The 19713-nt window shown below is 42.7% G+C and overlaps 1 protein-coding gene across 3 annotated transcripts in view; it reads right to left on the reverse strand.

Annotated features, from left to right (window-relative positions):
• The window catches only part of ERO1B (endoplasmic reticulum oxidoreductase 1 beta), a 65671-nt gene that overhangs the window by 35722 nt on the left and 10236 nt on the right, over nucleotides 1-19713 (reverse strand). For 2 of the 3 annotated variants that reach the window (XM_073338171.1, XM_073338170.1), the window contains exons 3-4: nucleotides 3659-3742; nucleotides 1056-1097 (exon numbers count right to left, since the gene is read on the reverse strand). The exons of the other annotated variant lie outside the window; for it this stretch is intronic. In XM_073338171.1, coding sequence (XP_073194272.1) covers nucleotides 1056-1097; nucleotides 3659-3742 — 126 coding nt within the window. The remainder of the gene's footprint in view (nucleotides 1-1055; nucleotides 1098-3658; nucleotides 3743-19713) is intronic. 3 annotated transcript variants of the gene reach the window in all.

The following is a 19713-nucleotide window of genomic DNA, read 5'->3' on the forward strand; positions in this document are numbered from 1 at the left end:
CAGCACAGCCCAAGAAAGTGCTACTGATATGGCTTCACTGAGCACATGAAAATACAAATCCCAATCAGCCCAGGTTAATGCAGCTACCTTAGACTTAGGACCCACAGAGGTGTCTGAGGGGACCCTAATGAATTTTGCAAGGTCTGACACATTGGTGGCTGAGATAGAAAGTGAATGGCAAGGTATGCCTAAGCTGGAGGGACACTGGTACCCAGGTGTCTCTGGTCAGAAAAGAGTGTTATAGAAGCTGACATGCTCCCAGATGAAAACGTAAAAATCCTTCCACTGGGAAAATCTGAAACTAATGTACTTAGCTCAAGCAGAGTTGGAGTCAGAAGGTTTAAACGTTACTTTAAAATAAAACAATGTTGAGAGAAGGGAGACCTCTCAATATTTATACAGGCAGGATAGGTGTCCGATATTCTTTAATTAAAAAAAAAATACATTACTGGCTCTCTAGTCATTCTGGCTTCTTCACCTGAAATTCTGTTATTAGATTCTTCCATCATGTTCATCATTGTGGGCTATGTGTACCCATAAGGTAACAGAACCCCTACCATGCTGCATGTCTGGGGACTAACGAATAGGCTCAAAACAGGGGGCTGCAGAGAGAGAAAGGAAGAGGAGTTCATTTACGAGAACTCTGTTCCCCACAGAAACCACCCTTCCACTTTACCTTTTATTGATGTAATGCACCAAGCCACTTTTCTTCAGACTTGATTAGTCTGCTGAGACTCAAGGCTGCCAGTACACAGTGTTGGACTGAACCGTATGTGGCAATTATACCCACCAAATAACACCAAAGAAATACACACATACAATATTTGTAATTTGCCCACAATTCCTTCACAACGAATACATAAAAGGCATACGGGGGTTGTTGTTTTTTGTTATAAGCAAAAACTACATACACAAGACGACATATAAAAAAATAAAGTTTACCACGGATCCAAGGCTGAAAAAGGACAATAAAGACTATACATAGTATTTCTAATTTTGGGGTTAATTTTTTTTAATCAGAAAAATAGCTTGGAAAACAAAAAGACATTACTTACTTTATTAGAACTCCCAGCTTTAATTCCAATTGGTACTTTACTCTAAAATAAAAAGACAAATTACTATCTTTATGCACTGTTCACAAAAATGATTATGCCACAATGCTTGTAAGATTGATAGCTAATAAAGCTGTTAACTGTTTTCTGCAAGTTGACACCTTTTAATTCCTTGCTGAGGTGATTCCTAGTTCTCTCAACTTACGCTACTCCAACCCAAGATAAGAGCAGTCGGCTCCTTCTAGGTTGAAAACTTATTTCAATTTCTTTTAATTATTTGAAACTTATTTTTGCCTGATAAAAGCAATAGCTAATACTTTGGATACCCATCATTCAATTTTATCACTAATGGATACTATTATTAAAAAGTATTTCAGTTTTATTACCCTGAACAAAAGTAGCAATAACTAAAGTTTATTATGGCCAATTTTTTTTAACCAATTTAAGATTTCACTAGCAGATATTAAACATTAGAGACTAGAATGGTGTGTAAATACACACATTTGTCTAATAAAGCTCATCCCTACTATTTAAAGTAGTTCTGCAAAGTCTACAAAAATCTGCAAGAAATATTTGTCTCTAACCAATATGAACACAATACCTCAATTTCATCTGCCAAAACTGATTTTTTATGGCAAGTCTGGGGAAGATTAGCTTTCAACTGACAAAGTAAGACCTTCAACTCAACAGTCTAGGAGGAACTGAAGTTTATCGTGTGTATATGCCAAAAGCATAAGTTACATATACACACTGTATGCCTGTCCTAAGAACCCCTGAAAAGGTCAATTACTATAGATTTTACTCCCACACGTGTCATGAAACTTCATTAATCAATGTTTATAGAATGCTTTGGTATCTGGATGAAGGGAGCTACATAAATGCAAACTATTCTGACCATCCAAATTGAGGAATATTTGACCCACATTTTCAAATCGAGTTGGGCTCCTAGTTACACACCTAAACAAAGTGGCCAAATTTTCAAAAGCGCTTAGAACCCAGAAGCTCCTTCAGAGAGTACTGAGGCTGTTCATGACATTTGCTTTGGGGTGGGAAGGATAGAATGGCTGAAGATTAGAAACACGAGAAAAAGGCATAATTAAAAAAAAACTGCATGTTCAGGTTTACTCTACAATTTTTGCTACATTCTAGAATGTTCTCCAAAATTCTAAGCTTTAATTTAAAAAATACTCCTTTATCTTTTACAGTTGTAAAGATATGTTGTCAGTGTAAACAGATGTGCTGCTGCACCTATTAAAGTGGCATTACCAGAAGGTGGCCAGTCAAACAATGGACCAAGTTTATATGCATTCAGCTCTGATTATTCAGTGGGAGCTGTGTGCATGGTTATGTAGATGTAACAGACCGATAGAGACAGAGATGAGAACTTATCCTGCCATCAGTGAGGTGTGCATTTAAGAGCTTAAGTGGGAGATAAATTAAGTGTTAAAATAAAGTATAGCATAAAACCTCAACAAGAATTGTTAAGTGTGCTCAGTTGATTCAGAAAATGCAAGAGTTAAAATGTTTCAAAAAACAACATTAACTTGGCGATGTTGCACATATGTTGAATTGTCTATTCCCTTTTTCCTGGTTAAACCAATAGTTTTATATATAACTGCTTATCATGTAAAATCTGTACCATAAGATGAGCAATGAAGCCTAGTTAAAAGTCACAGAAGTTACACAGATCTATTTACTTCACATCACCTTCTGCTAAATACAGAATATAGTTCACAGTGGACAGTATAGTCCACTGGAGAGAACAAAGAAATGGGAGCCAGGAGACCTGGATTATTTTCCTGATTGTGCAAACAACTCACTGTGACTTAAGTCAAGCCACTTGAATGATCTCTACCTCAGTTTCCCTGTCTATAAAATGGGGATGTTTATCCATCCTTATTAAATCCTTGTGATTTCTGGAATAGGAGCATAATAAAAATTGTAATAAAATATGAAGTATGAAACTGTTATGTATCTACATACAGTAGAGACTGAGCCATTTTTGTACAAGTAGAGACATTATAAGGTAGTGCACCAATAACTTAAAAGAATTATGAATTCCACTCCAGCTTAACTATTTTAGAACAACCCACAGTGTTTTTAACTCATCTGTTGGAAAAGGGAAAATGCACACTATCAGAAGTTTAAAACAAAAACTGAAACATTTTAACAGTTACATCAACTTGATCACACTTCTCTATGAACATTTTTAATCAACTACTGTTAAAAGTAAAACCACAAGATTACTATAATTAAAAAATTGTTTAATTTGCACATCTGACAGTGCTTTACATATAGTCAATTTCACTTTTCACTAATGATGTTGGTCATGAAATAAGACTATCATGGAGGGGAATAATGACTTAAAAGGAGAGGAATTAACTGAACTATTTGTGTTCAAGCTATTCAAACTGAGAAGTCTGGTGTTAGCAGTAGTTCCTAAATCTGCTACAGCACAGGTATAAATTTAAAAAAATAAAATGAAAAATTAAAAAGAGGATCTGCATGGGAGATGCAGAGATCGTTTAAACCAGGAGATAACCATAGAAGAAACTGGTCTGGCTATGTGAGAGAATAATGATTTCTTGTTTTACTTTGATCCATACCTCAGGACAAGGCTCTACGTGACAATCTCTGATAGAACAATGGCCATCATCAGCCCAGAATGGACATGGTCTCTTAAGATTAACCTAAAAAAAAAAAAGGCAGAAACAGAAATATGCTATTAGCAAATTGATTTAGAGCTACTCCAAAGTCTAGCAAATTCGAACAGCATAGTCTTCCCGTTGAAGGATGGGGAGCAAGGAATCATTAATGATTTGACAGTCTACATTTTTTTTTAAGTTAAACAAACCTCCCACTTTCAGTATTTACTTCTTGTGAAGAGAATCAATAAACTCTTCCACTAAGATTGACTTCAACCCAAGTTGTTAGAATACTCCAGAGACCTCACAAATTAATTTTGTCTATGTACACAGATAGATATCTTGTATCAATAACTGATCTCCTGAAAATTAAGGCTGAATTAGGTGTTTTTTGTTTTGTTTTTGCGGGGGGGGGAGTTGCATTCATTTCAAGGAAACAAGAATAGCAGAATACTAATGCTCTCTTAACCACAGAGCTGATGTACTCAATTATATTTGGATATACTGAAAGACTTACCAAAGTACAGTATCTTACTTTGTTGGTTACACTTCTAAAACCACATGCAATAGTCTTAGTGCAAGTAGAAGCAGTGAAGAAGGACCAAATGGTGACCTAAATGGTGAACACCAATGGCATTTTCTGATTGAGACTGCTATCTGTCAAACAGTAGAATAATAAAACAATGCAGTACAAATTCGGCTGTGGAGATAAGCTAAAGAGAGATTCTGAATTGTTCATCTCTGATCTTTTAAAATTATACTTTAACAATTCAGGTTACAAAAAAAAACAAAACACTGTTTTCCTTCCTTTGAATTAGCCTTAACAACCAAAAAAAAAACCTCAACACACCGATTGAGATTCAAAAGCATCCTCTTGCCCTATGCTTACCTCATACAGCAAAGTCTTTTGTCTTCAACCCCCAGAACTTGCCTGCACTGAGAAATTTAGCAGCGTAATTATACCAGTATAATTACGCCAGTAAATTTCTCCTTTTAGACAAGCCCCCAGAAAATGAGATATTTGAAATCCAATATTATTTCAATTGAAAAATAAATCAGAAAGCATACTAGTCTTTGTACTTGGTTGCCAAAGCATTTGCAGCTAAAATATGGCAGACTTCTGAGTTAAAAAACAGTGATCATTTAAACTCTTTCATGCCTAAGGTGTATATACTTTTTAAGACCTCATTTTGTTGTTCTTTTTAATGTGGCCCGTACAAAATGTTCCCTCAGTTAGTACACACCACACTAAAGGGTACTCAATGGATCAGGATATTATTTAGATTCAGTGTTGTCCAACTTGAACATCTTGCCAAGAGGTAGCTAAGTACCACTTTGAAACTGGTAAGAGTAAGGGACTTAATCATGCTATCAAATATGCAGGCTACAAATCTTGTTAAAAAAATCAGGTACTTTGTTCGAATGCAGCAAAACTGTTCCAGTTATGCAAGACAGCATTCACCCTAAAAAAATTTAATACTAAATTTACAGCAAAAACCTTTGAAGCAGATTTGTAAGTAAGAATTATATATAAGTAATTTAACAATTATATGCAGACTTTAAAGGAGATTTTAAACCAGAAACCAAACCCAAGTAGTTTGTTTTATGGAAATATAATCAAGAAGAAGAAGAAGAAGAATTTCCTATACAGCACTCACAGCAGATCTCAAAGCACTTCACAATCTAATCCTATAAAACAACTTGAAACTATAAAATTTAGAACAAAAACAATAAAATCTTAACTATGAACAAGAATAAAAAAGAGTTTTTCTACACATTTTGGAAAATGCATAACCAAGGACAAGAGAGTATAGCAGAAGTACGACTCAGACCATGCAGTGGTGAGAAGGAACTGTAGACATTGGTGGCCTACCCCACCATTTATCGCCTCAGGGGAAACCATGAGGCAATGCAAGAATGCATACGCGGACTGCTGAATAGTATTACTTTCAAAAGCTCCAGCTTCGGACGCATGGCACATGTGCATAACCCTCAGTAGAATACAATTGGAACCATCCAAAGAAGGTTAAGTGACTTGTCCATTGTCACATAGGAAGTTTGCACAGAAGAAAGGAATTGATCCTGGATCTCCCAAGTACTAGCCTAGGTTACGAGTACAGAGAAAACACAGATACCACAAGTACACAATTCCTATAGTTTAAGCATCAGAAACCTTTGACAAATTTTATTTTGGGAAAGTCTTGGATAGTTTACATCAGAAAATATTTACTTCCTCCATCTCTTTACCTTATTATATCATGGGTAGCACCCACAATAGGTAAGGTGAAGTTCTAATTTCCATTTTCACCACTATTACCCTTTAAGTGCCCATAATTTTCTCAAGTTAATTTGGAACTAAAATTTTCAATGCTTGTTTATAGCATAATGGTGAAATATTCTGTAAAGTCTAAGCAAACCATTCAGCCCTTTTTCAATCATCAAAACATTTAGGAACAAGCTACCTCACATATTTTCCCCCTTGTTTTCAAACAGAAGTACCGACTCTTGCATAACTCAAATATGCTTAAGCTAGAAACTCCATCCAGAAATTTTGAAGTTACAAGCACTTAAAGTCAATTTCATGCATATGGCGGAACCAGAACAGCCACTCAAACTGAATTTCTTTACTTCTGAGTACTCATTTTCTCAAGCTTAATGATACATTAGTGGTAGATTTTGTATTTAAGAAGTACATATACACACACAGAATAAGTTCAGAATTAAGACTGCATTTCAGTCTCTTTGCCCGTAACACACTTTCACAGGTCACACATATACAAGGAGGTAGAGTTACATAATGCCAGTACAATGGTATAAAAATTGTATATAGTATGTCAATACACCTGTATTAATCTGATACGTTAAAATGAAATTTTTAATGCACCACATTTATTCATTTCTAAAATAATTTTTGCCCAGTAGTGTTTCACTGCCTGGAGATAGCATATAAAATCTTATGTCCAATCAATTTTATACAAAATACTTGTATGTAACAAAACATAATTTCAGATTCCAAGCAGAAGGATTAGGGAGGACAACAGAATTATATAAATCTCCATGAATAGCAACAAGTACTAGAAGGAGTCTTCTATTCTCTAAAAAAGGCTTAATAATATAGCTCAAAAGTATTTATTTCTTTCCCTGTAGGAAAGGCAAACAAACACAGTGTTTCAATTAATGTTCTTTAATAAAGCAAACAGCATCTCCTATTCAAAGAGAAGAAACAAATCTGTCACTTACAGTACATTTTTTCTTATTTTTATTACAAATGAGGAGTAAGATATCCCTTAATTATGAATACCACCACCACCCCCCAAAAAAGCAGAAGCTCAGAAGCCAGTCTGTTACAAACAGGCCAAATCTTGATTAGTTACACAATGTTGAGTCCGAGTGATGACGTTTAGTAATACAATTTGTATTTCTGCGCCACTTTTTATCGGAGGATCCCGAAGTGTTTTACAGAAGTTGATAAATTATCCCAATTTTACAGATGGGGTAACTAGGAAACAAACAGTATGTGACTTACCCAAAGTCACACAATGAAACAGTGCCAGAGTTGGGAACAGAACTGAGCGCTCAACATCAAATCCCTTGTTTTAACTACTAGACTACTGCTTCCCCTGTTCTCTAAAAGAAAGATGAGAAATCTACTACACATAGCACCAGCAGGTTTTCTGACTAGTAACTAAGTTCATACAGGCTAAAAATAAGAGAAACATTCTCTAGTCAGAACTGCTTTGCATGGCAAGAATCAATTGATGGAAGACATCAAGACCTTCTGAAATAGCAGCTCAGATGGAAAAAACAAAAATAATATTCAATCTGCCTTCCCTTAGCTAACTGCATTACAATGGAGGAAGTGCTTTAAATTCATCCATTTGGGGGGTGCTCAATTTATTTGGTTTTAAAGTAATTTTGCATTGAGATTTCTTTTTTGTTTTCTGTATTTTGGAGGAATTTATGACTTCTGCTGCAGTTGCAGAAGAAAAGTAGAATTCAGAACTCAGGAATTAATTGATCTGTTAGGCACAAAAGAAGGGGATGAGATTTTCAAAGTGTTTTGTTTTTAGCCATTTGTTATTTCTAAATCTCCACGTACGTTACTAATTTAGCATAGAACTCTTAAAAATTGAATATTTGAAATTAATCCTGAAAGTTAAATCTCTTCTAGAATAATTCAGTTCTTGAATCTCATTAATTCATACTAGCTGGGAGACTCAAGTCCTGCGTACAATGATTCAACGATTCTCCCCAATGATTTAGCACTGAGGAGCTGCACTAATGCGAAACTGAAAAAATTGCTAGTGTAGGCAAAACCATAGTAGATAAAAGTTTGTGATTTTAGTAAGAGAACAAATCAGTGAGACTCAAGTATACTGCATCACAAAATTGCATGTTTTCTTATTCTGACAGATAGACTTTAATTTTTAATTATGTTATCACTTCATATTATATTAGCCAACATGCTGCAGCATTAAGTGTAGATGTAGCCAAACTATGATCCGTGGAGAGTTGTCTAGTCATACAATGCTGGCTCTCCTTGTTTCCAGTTGCTAACTGCATTAATAGGTAACTAAAAGATATTAAATACTGCCCTAAAATTACTCTTCCAGTTTAGCAATTGCTATAGTTAACACAGGGATATCATGTAACTATGAATGAAGAAAGGGCAGGTGGTCCACAAGACTACATAAAAGATGGGGTCCACACCACAAAAAATTCAAGAATCCTTACCTTAATAAGAGTTCAGTAATAAGCTCTCACTACAGAACTACTAGCAAATCTTTGAAAAGTAGAGCAAGACTGCTCACTGTTTTGTAATAACTTTAGTAGCAAAGTGAGAATTAGCAATGTTCTGTCCTGACCCCGGAAACAAATGATACTAAGACAGAAATGCTAGCCCTAGACTTGATATGCTGCTAAAACAAAGGCATCTGTAATGGGTACTCAGTGACATCAGATGCATCATGTATTTCTTTCACATTTTAAAAGTCACATTAAGTAATTTTTGTCTGGATTAAGTCAATTTGTTTTAAAAGCAATTTAGTTCACTCAAGTGCAACCCCTGAAGATGATTAGATGCTTTTGGTCATCATTATTCTCAACAAATTTTGGATTGGCCTAGTAAGCAGAAGATAGCTAACTTACATATATGCTTATATTTAATTTTCTTCCCCTTCAGCAGTGTTATAGTCTATGCTTTGTTACTTCTTTGATCAGCTGCAAATTACAACATTGCTAGCAGTTAGCCTTAAATGCAGGACTTCAAAAAGATGTTAGCAACCACAAGATTGCCTGGAGTCTACCAGTCTTAAAAGGAAATAAGATTAGACATTAAACATTTTTCCATCCACAATACATAAAGGAGGTCAAAGCGCTATCCCACCCTGCCACTTCTATTGTGAAGAACTTTTCTTTTCTTCCTGCCTTAAAAAAAAGCACACAACAAACATTAGATATGTTGTTCTCATCTACCTTCTCTCTCGGCCCACAATCCCTTCCCAAAAAAAACTATGGACGAATGTAGAATTGCTGGATAACAAAAATACCAGACAAATGAAATTTGAGTAAGCGCACAAGTGATTTTTAGTCCAAGTGTTTAAAAACATTTAACTCAAATGCCTATGTAGCAATTGTGGGAAAAGATGTGTTTGTTAAAGATTCAGTACTTCGTTAATTGAAGGCTAAAAAAGCTCCCATTCCATTTCCAATAAATTCTGCAACAAAATCAAGGAAGACCAGATGACATTCCTGATATTAAGTTCAGGCCTTCTGTTACATCATAAAGAACCAAAATGACACAAGCTAACTTTTTTTTTATTATTATTATTAAAGCAGATTACCTTTAAGGAATCATAGACACATCTTTTTCTTTGACAATCTATCTAGGCTGCTTGGCTTTTCCACAGCATTTCTTTCTCACAACTTCCAGTCTCTCCCCCGCTCCCCCACATAACACCTAGGATACATCTACACTGCAATAAAAAACCCACACCATTGAACCTCAGAATCAGGGTCAACAGACTCAGACGCACAGGGCTCAGACTGTGGGGCTAATAATTGCAACACATATGTTTGGTTTTGGGCTGAAGCCCAGTCTCTGAGACTCTCCTCCCAAACAGGGTCTTAGAGCCTGGGTCCAGCCTGAGCATCTACACTGCATTTTTCAGCCCTACAGCCTGAGCCCTGCAAACCCAAATCAGCTGGTCTGGGCCAGTGCTGCAGTGTAGACGTACCCCTACTGGCATTCTGAGGTCAGGTCAGGGGCTAAAAGTTAAGATACAAACTACTGAAGATCAAAAATATTTCCCTAGCAAAATGGCTAGATTAGTACCTGTTAAAACTGCAGATTTTAAAACCAATTATTTCTGCAGCAGAACCTCAGTGGCAAGAACCAAAAATCAAATTCAAAATCAGTTTCTCTAGCCATTACCTATGATGTGGCTAACCATATTATGAAAAAAAGATGTATCAAGATGTGATGTTTGATTTGTAGTGCACATGAGATGTGGAACCCTGAATTCTTACTATATATAATGATCCTCACTCCTCCCCTCCAATCACCCTTCTTCCATTATCCTAGCAGCCTGCGGGAGGGTGGGAGAGAGAATGGGAAAGGGGAATGGGAAATCAAACCTCTGGACCAAAAAAGTGAAATCTTTTACTACATCCTTGAGGGACAAACCGTTCTCTGTCACTTAAACCATCTATTCCCTGACTGGGATGTTCTGACGTGAAACTGAATGTGAAAAACAACCTCCCATTTCCACTGCCTTGTGAATATTTCAAATTGCAGTAGGGCACAGTTGACATTTTGAAGACTGGTAATTCTGTATATGCTATTGCGACTCTTCTCAAAGTACAGCATGAAGTTTACTTCTTGAAAAGAGCAGGAGGAGAAATTTAGCAGAATAGTGACCTGCACGAGCAAGGTATCATTTCTTCTGCTCTAATGTAGTAGTATTTGTGAGGAAAACAAACAGTTTCATCTTCAGATTCAATTTGGATGAACAGTATACTCTCGCTTAATCAAAACTCCTACCCGAATCCCTTCCTTGTCACCCAGCATGAGATACATGGTGCAGAGGCCATGGGAAGAGATTCAGGCATTGAGGAGGTTTGGCTAATAAAGCAGACAGCTCCGGCCAGGACTGTAAGGAGGACAACAATGACAAGTGGAGGCTACCTCGATGCTGAATGGCTCCTGCAGTAGTGCACGGAGTCTTCTACAGCCCCACTATCATGGAAGTGAGCAGTGCAGAACAGAGACCCCCGGCTAGGATTACAAGGAGGAGTATGACGAGGCCCTGGATGTGGAGGAGGCCTCCCCACTACTGAACGACTCCTGCCATCTCCATTATAGGAACTTCTGATTCTATGAATAAAATCTATGTCCCCCATGCTACTCAGATAATTGCACTGTACTCCTTTGGTACACTCAGGAGTGTTAAGTTCAGGTCTATCAGATCAGGAATTCATTCCTCAGCAAAGAACAAGACGTGCAGTGCAAAGAATACAAATTTATTTTCTTTTCAATAACTCACTTGGGAGACTTAAAAAAAAAAAGTAAATTACAGCTATATTTTCTAGTCATGTGAACTACAACTGTGACCAAGTTGTACTTAGCCCTGGTCTACACTAGGAGTTTAGGTCGAATTTAGCAGCATTAAATCGATGTAAACCTACACCCGTCCACACGACGAAGCCCTTTTTTCGACTTAAAGGGCTCTTAAAATTGATTTCCTTAATCCACCTCTGACAAGCGGATTAGCGCTTAAATCGGCCTTGCTGGGTTGAATTTGGGGTACTGGGACACAATTAGACGGTATTGGCCTCCGGGAGCTATCCCAGAGTGCTCTATTGTGAGCGCTCTGGACAGCACTCTCAACTTAGATGGACTGGCCAGGTAGACAGGAAAAGGCCCGAGAACTTTTGAATTTCAATTTCCTGTTTGCATGGTCACCTGCAGCTTGCCACGCTGGCCAGAGCTCATCAGCAGAGGTGACCATGCAGAGCTCATCAGCAGAGGTGACCATGATGGAGTCCCAGAATCACAAAAGAGCTCCAGCATGGAGCGAACAGGAGGTACGGGATCTGATCGCTGTATGGGGAGAGGAATCCGTGCTATCAGAACTCCGTTCCAGTTTTCAAAATGCCAAAACATTTGTCAAAATCTCCCAGGGCATAAAGGACAGAGGCCATAACAGGGACACGAAGCAATGCTGCATGAAACTTAAGGAGCTGAGGCAAGCCTACCAGAAAACCAGAGAGGCAAACGGCTGCTCCGGGTCAGAGCCCCAAACATGCTGCTTCTATGATGAGTTGCGTGCCATTTTAGGGGGTTCAGCCACCACTACCCCAGCCGTGTTGTTTGACTCCTTCAATCGAGATGGAGGCAACACAGAAGCAGGTTTTGGGGACAAGGAAGATGATGATGAAGTTGTAGATAGCTCACAGCAAGCAAGCGGAGAAACCAGTTTTCCCGACAGCCAGGAACTGTTTCTCACCCCCCGGACTCACCCAAGGCTGCCTCCCGGACCCGCCAGGCGGAGAAGGGACCTCTGGTGAGTGTACCTTTTAAAATACTATACATGGTTTAAAAGCAAGCATGTGAAAGGATTACTTTGCCCTGGCATTTGCAGCTCTCCAGGATGTATTCCCAAAGCCTTTGCAAAAGGTTTCTGGGGAGGGCAGCCTTACTCTAACCATCATGGTAGGACACTTTACCACACCAGGCCAGTAGCACGTACTCGGGAATCATTGTAGAACAAAGCATTGCAGTGTATGTTTGCTGGCATTCAAACAACATCCGTTCTTTATCTCTCTGTGTTATCCTCAGAAGAGTGATATCATTCATGGTCACCTGGTTGAAATAGTGTGCTTTTCTTAAGGGGACATGCAGAGGTGGCCGTTCCTGCTGGGCTGTTTGCCTGTGGCTGAACAGAAATGTTCCCCGCTATTAGCCGGGGGTGGGGGTGTGTGTGTGAGGGGCTAGCCACGTGGTGGGGGGAGGCAAAATGCGACCTTGGAACGAAAGCACATGTGCTGTGTATGTAAACAGCAAGGTTTACCGTGAAAGAGTGTAGCCATTGTTCTAGAAAATGTGTCTTTTTAAATACCACTGCCTCTTTTTTTTTCTCCACCAGTTGCATGTGTTTCAATGATCACAGGATCTTCTCCTTCCCAGAGGCTAGTGAAGATTAGAAGGCGAAAAAAACGCACTCGTGATGAAATGTTCTCTGAGCTCATGGTGTCCTCCCACACTGACCTAGCACAGACGACTGCGTGGAGGCAGACAATGTCAGAGTGCAGGAAAGCACAATATGACCGTCAGGAGAGGTGGCGGGCTGAAGAAAGGGCTGAAGCTCAAATGTGGCGTCAGCGTGATGAGAGGAGGCAGAATTCAATGCTGAGGCTGCTAGAGGATCAAACCAATACGCTCCAGCGTATGGTTGAGCTGCAGGAAAGGCAGCAGGAGCACAGACTGCCGCTACAGCCCCTGTGTAACCAACCACCCTCCTCCCCAAGTCCCATAGCCTCTCACCCAGACGCCCAAGAACGCGGTGGGGGGGGCCTCTGGCCACCCGGCCACTCCACCCCAGAGGACTGCCCAAGCAACAGAAGGCTGGCATTCAATAAGTTTTAAACTTTTAAAGTGCTGTGTGGCCTTGTCCTTCCCTCCTCCACCACCCCTCCTGGTGCTTCTCTCCTCCACCACCCCTCCTGGGCTACCTTGATAGTTATCCCCCTATTTGTGTGATGAATGAATAAAGAATGCATGAATGTGAAGCAACAATGACTTTATTGCCTCTGACAGTGGTGATCGAAGGGAGAAGAGGAGGGTGGTTAGCTTAGAGGGAAGTAGAGTGAACCAAGGGGCGGTGGGTTTCATCATGGAGAAACAAACAGAACTTCCACACCATAGCCTGTCCAGTCATAAAACTGGTTTTCAAAGCTTCTCTGATGCGCACCGCGCCCTCCTGTGCTCCTCTAACCACCCTGGTGTCTGGCTGTGCGAAACAAGCAGCCAGGCAATTTGCCTCAACCTCCCACCCTGCCATAAACGTCTCCCCCTTACTCTCACAGATATTATGGAGCGCACAAGACAAGGTCTATTTCTTGTTTTGAGCCACTTCATCTATCTTTATACATCTTGCTGGCAGCAGACTGTGCAGTACGACCGCTAGCCGTCATCATCTCCTGGGTGCTCGGCAGAAGACGGTGCAGTATGACTATTAGCCATCATCTTCTGCTGGCTAGAGGTTAAAAGACAGTGCACTGCCGGTAGGACTGAAATTGCCACGAGACAAAACTTAAAAGGGAAATGACCTGGCTGAGTCACTCCCATGTTTGCCCAGGCGCCCGATTAAAAGAGCACCCAGGACTACATCAATGACGGCTACCAGTCATACTGCACTGTCTGCTGCCAAAAGGCAATTAACTGCTGCTGTGTAGCAATGCAGTACCACATCGGCCAGAACCCAGGAGACATATGGTGATGGTTAGCTGAGCGGGCTCCATGCTTGCCGTGATATGGCATCTGCACAGGTAACTCAAGAAAAAAGGCACAGAACAATTGTCTGCCCTTGCTTTCACAGAGGGAGGGAGGGAGGGAACGGGGGCCTGACAATATGTACCCAGAACCACCCGCAACAATGTTTTACCCCATCAGGTACTGGGATTCCTACCCAGAATTCAGATGGGCGGCGGAGACTGCGGGAATTGTGGGATAGCCACCCACAGTGCAATGCTCCGGAAGTTGACGATTGCCTCGGTACTGTGGACACACTCCGCCGACTAAATGCACTTAGCCCTGGTCTACACTAGGACTTTAGGTGGAATTTAGCAGCGTTAAAGCGATGTAAACCTGCACCCGTCCACACAATGAAGCCCTTTATTTCGACTTAAAGGGCTCTTAATATAGATTTCCTTACTCCACCCCTGACAAGTGGATTAGCGCTTAAATCGACGTTGCCGGCTCAAATTTGGGGTACTGTGGACACAATTCGATGGTATTGGCCTCCGGGAGCTATCCCAGAGTGCTCCATTATGACCGCTCTGGACAGCACTCTCAACTCAGATGCACTGGCCAGGTAGACAGGAAAAGAACCGCAAACTTTTGAATCTCATTTCTTGTTTGGCCAGCGTGGCAAGCTGCAGGTGACCATGCAGAGCTCATCAGCACAGGTGACCATGATGGAGTCCCAGAATCACAAAAGAGCTCCAGCATGGAGCGAACGGGAGGTACGGGATCTGATCGCTGTTTGGGGAGAGGAATCCGTGCTATCAGAACTCCGTTCCAGTTTTCAAAATGCCAAAACCTTTGTCAAAATCTCCCAGGGCATGAAGGACAGAGGCCATAACAGGGATCCGAAGCAGTGCCGCGTGAAACTGAAGGAGCTGAGGCAAGCCTACCAGAAAACCAGAGAGGCGAACAGCCGCTCTGGGTCAGAGCCCCAAACATGCCGCTTCTATGATGAGCTGCATGACATTTTAGGGGGTTCAGCCACCACTACCCCAGCCGTGTTGTTTGACTCCTTCAATGGAGATGGAGGCAATACGGAAGCAGGTTTTGGGGACGAAGAAGATGAGGAGGAGGAGGAGGTTGTAGATAGCTCACAGCAAGCAAGCGGAGAAACCGGTTTTCCCGACAGCCAGGAACTGTTTCTCACCCTAGACCTAGAGCCAGTACCCCCCGAACCCACCCAAGGCTGCCTCCTGGACCCAGCAGGCGGAGAAGGGACCTCTGGTGAGTGTACCTTTTAAAATACTATACATGGTTTAAAAGCAAGCATGTGAAAGGATTACTTTGCCCTGGCATTTGCGGTTCTCCTAGATGTAGTCCTAAAGCCTTTGCAAAAGGTTTCTGGGGAGGGCAGCCTTATTGCGTCCTTCATGGTAGGACACTTTACCACTCCAGGCCAGTAACACGTACTCGGGAATCATTGTAGAACAAAGCATTGCAGTGTATGTTTGCTGGCATTCAAACAACATCCGTTCTTTATCTCTCTGTGTTATCCTCAGGAGAGTGAGATATAATTCATGGTCACCTGGTTGAAATAGAGTGCTTTTCTTCAGGGGACACTCGGAGGAGCCCATTCCTGCTGGGCTGTTTGCCTGTGGCTAAACAGAAATGTTCCCCGCTGTTAGCCACAGGGAGGGGGGAAGGTTGAGGGGGTAGTCACGCGGTGGGAGGAGGCAAAATGCAAGCTTGTAACGAAACCACACGTGCTATGTATGTAATGTTAACAGCAAGGTTTACCCTGAAAGAGTGTAGCCACTGTTTTATAAAATGTGTCTTTTTAAATACCGCTGTCCCTTTTTTTTTCTCCACCAGCTGCATGTGTTTCAATGATCACAGGATCTTCTCCTTCCCAGAGGCTAGTGAAGCTTAGAAAGAAAGAAAAAACGCACTCGCGATGAAATGTTCTCCGAGCTCATGCTGTCCTCCCACACTGACAGAGCACAGACGAATGCGTGGAGGCAAATAATGTCAGAGTGCAGGAAAGCACAAAATGACTGGGAGGAGAGGTGGCGGGCTGAAGACAGTAAGTGGCGGGCTGAAGACAGGGCTGAAGCTCAAATGTGGCGGCAGCGTGATGAGAGGAGGCAGGATTCAACGCTGAGGCTGCTCCAGGACCAAACCAGTATGCTCCAGTGTATGGTTGAGCTGCAGCAAAGGCAGCAGGAGCACAGACTGCCACTGCAGCCCCTCTGTAACCAACCGCCCTCCTCCCCAAGTTCCATAGCCTCCACACGCAGACGCCCAAGAACGCGGTGCGGGGGCCTCTGGCCAACCAGCCACTCCACCACAGAGCATTGCCCAAAAAAAAGAAGGCTGTCATTCAATAAATTTTAAAGTTGTAAACTTTTAAAGTGCTGTGCTTAAAGTGCTGTGTGGCATTTTCCTTCCCTCCTCCACCACCCCTCCTGGGCTACCTTGGTAGTCATCCCCCTATTTGTGTGATGAATGAATAAAGAATGCATGAATGTGAAGCAACAATGACTTTATTGCCTCTGCAAGTGGTGATTGAAGGGAGGAGGGGCGGGTGGTTAGCTTACAGGGAAGTAGAGTGAACCAAGGGGCGGGGGGTTTCATCAAGGAGAAACAAACAGAACTTTCACACCGTAGCCTGGCCAGTCATGAAACTGGTTTTCAAAGCTTCTCTGATGCATACCACGCCCTCCTGTGCTCTTCTAACCACCCTGGTGTCTGGCTGCGCGTAACCAGCAGCCAGGCGATTTGCCTCAACCTCCCACCCCGCCATAAACGTCTCCCCCTTACTCTCACAGATATTGTGGAGCACACAGCAAGCAGTAGTAACAGTGGGAATATTGGTTTCGCTGAGGTCTAAGCGAGTCAGTAAACTGCGCCAGCGCGCCTTTAAACGTCCAAATGCACATTCTACCACCATTCTGCACTTGCTCAGCCTGTAGTTGAACAGCTCCTGACTACTGTCCAGGCTGCCTGTGTACGGCTTCATGAGCCATGGCATTAAGGGGTAGGCTGGGTCCCCAAGGATACATATAGGCATTTCAACATCCCCAACAGTTATTTTCTGGTCTGGGAAGAAAGTCCCTTCCTGCAGCTTTTGAAACAGACCAGAGTTCCTGAAGATGCGAGCATCATGCACCTTTCCCGGCCATCCCACGTTGATGTTGGTGAAACGTCCCTTGTGATCCACCAGAGCTTGCAGCACTATCGAAAAGTACCCCTTGCAGTTTATGTACTCGGCGGCTTGGTGCTCCGGTGCCAAGATAGGGATATGGGTTCCGTCTATAGCCCCACCACAGTTAGAGAATCCCATTGCAGCAAAGCCATCCACTATGACCTGCACATTTCCCAGGGTCACTACCCTTGATATCAGCAGATCTTTGATTGCGTGGGCTACTTGCATCACAGCAGCCCCCACAGTAGATTTGCCCACTCCAAATTGATTCCCAACTGACCGGTAGCTGTCTGGCGTTGCAAGCTTCCACAGGGCTATCGCCACTCACTTCTCAACTGTGAGCGCTGCTCTCATCTTGGTATTCATGCGCCTCAGGGCAGGGGAAAGCAAGTCACAAAGTTCCATGAAAGTGCCCTTACGCATGCGAAAGTTTCGCAGCCACTGGGAATCGTCCCAGACCTGCAACACTATGGGGTCCCACCAGTCTGTGCTTGTTTCCCGAGCCCAGAATCGGCGTTCCACAGCATGAACCTGCCCCATTAGCACCATGATGCATGCATTGGCAGGGCCCATGCTTTCAGAGAAATCTGTGTCCATGTCCTGATCACTCACGGGACCGCGCTGACGTCGCCTCCTCGCCCGGTATCGCTTTGCCAGGTTCTGGTGCTGCATATACTGCTGGATAATGCGTGTGGTGTTTAATGTGCTCCTAATTGCCAAAGTGAGCTGAGCGGCCTCCATGCTTGCCTTGGTATGGCATCCGCACAGAGAAAAGGCGCGGAACGATTGTCTGCCGTTGCTCTGACGGAGGGAAGGGCGACTGATGACACTGCTTACAGGGTTGGCTTCAGGGAGCTAAAAATCAACAAAGGGGGTGTCTGTACATCAAGGAGTATTTCAGGCAGGACTTCACGGAGGGTTCCAATAAGAAATGGTGCACCTAAGTTATCGTTCTTATTGGAACAAGGAGGTTAGCCTGGCCTCTGATTGATACATGGCTAGATTTACCTCGCTGCACCTTCTCTGTGTGACCTAGAGGAATGAGTCCCCTAGACAGGGGAGGAGGCAAATGAGTACAAAACAAATCTGGTCTATTTCTTGTTTTGATCCACTCCATCTATCTTTTACATCTTTGGCTGGCAGCAGACGGTGCAGAAGGACTGCATGCCATCCACATCTCATGGCTGCTCGGCAGAAGATGGTACAGTACGACTGCTAGCAGTCCGTATCGCCTGCCCGCTCACCATAAGACGGTTCAATAGGACTGACTGCAGGACTAAAGAGAATGACCTGGTCAAGTCACTCCAAATTTAGTCCCTGCGCCCATGTCTGCCCAGGCGCTCCCGGCCGACGTGGCCAGGAGCACCTCGGACACGACGATGACAGCTACCAGTCGTATTGCACCGCCTGCTGCCAGAAGGCAATGGGTTGCTGCTACTGTGTAGCAAAGCCGTACCGCGTCTGCCAGCACCCAGGAGACATAGGGTGACAGTTACCTGAGCGGGCTCCATGCTTGCCGTGGTATGGCGTCTGCACAGGTAACTCAGGAAAAAAGGCGCGAAATGATTGTCTGCCCTTACTTTCATGGAGGGAGGAAGGGAACGGGGGCCTGACGATACGTACCCAGAACCACCCGCAACAATGTTTTAGCCCCATCAGAGTGCTCCATTGTGACTGCTCTGGACAGCACTCTCAGATGCCCGATTGTTTGCCGTTGCTCTGACGCCGGGAGGGGCAACTGAGGACACGGCTTACAGGGTTGGCTTCAGGGAGCTAAAATCAACAAAGGGGGTGGCTTTAAATCAAGGAGTATTTCAGGCAGGACTTCACGGAGGGTTCCAATAAGAAATGGTGCACCTAAGTTATTGTCCTTATTGGAACAAGAAGGTTAGCCTGGCCTCTGATTGATACATGGCTAGATTTACCTCGCTGCACCTTCTCTGTGAGTGACTGCAGTGTGACCTAGAAGAATGAGTCCCCTAGACAGGGGAGGGGGGGAAGCAAATGAGTACAAAATAAATCTGGTCTATTTCTTGTTTTGATCCACTCCATCTATCTTTTACATCTTTGGCTGGCAGCAGACGGTGCAGAAGGACTGCATGCCATCCACATCTCATGGCTGCTCGGCAGAAGATGGTACAGTACGACTGCTAGCAGTCCGTATCGCCTGCCCGCTCACCATAAGACGGTTCAATAGGACTGACTGCAGGACTAAAGAGAATGACCTGGTCAAGTCACTCCAAATTTAGTCCCTGCGCCCATGTCTGCCCAGGCGCTCTCGGCCGACGTGGCCAGGAGCACCTCGGACATGACGATGACAGCTACCAGTCGTATTGTACTGTCTGC

This window comes from Lepidochelys kempii, chromosome 3 (genome assembly GCF_965140265.1).
Source record: "Lepidochelys kempii isolate rLepKem1 chromosome 3, rLepKem1.hap2, whole genome shotgun sequence".
In the NCBI taxonomy this organism is placed as follows: Eukaryota; Metazoa; Chordata; order Testudines; family Cheloniidae; genus Lepidochelys; species Lepidochelys kempii.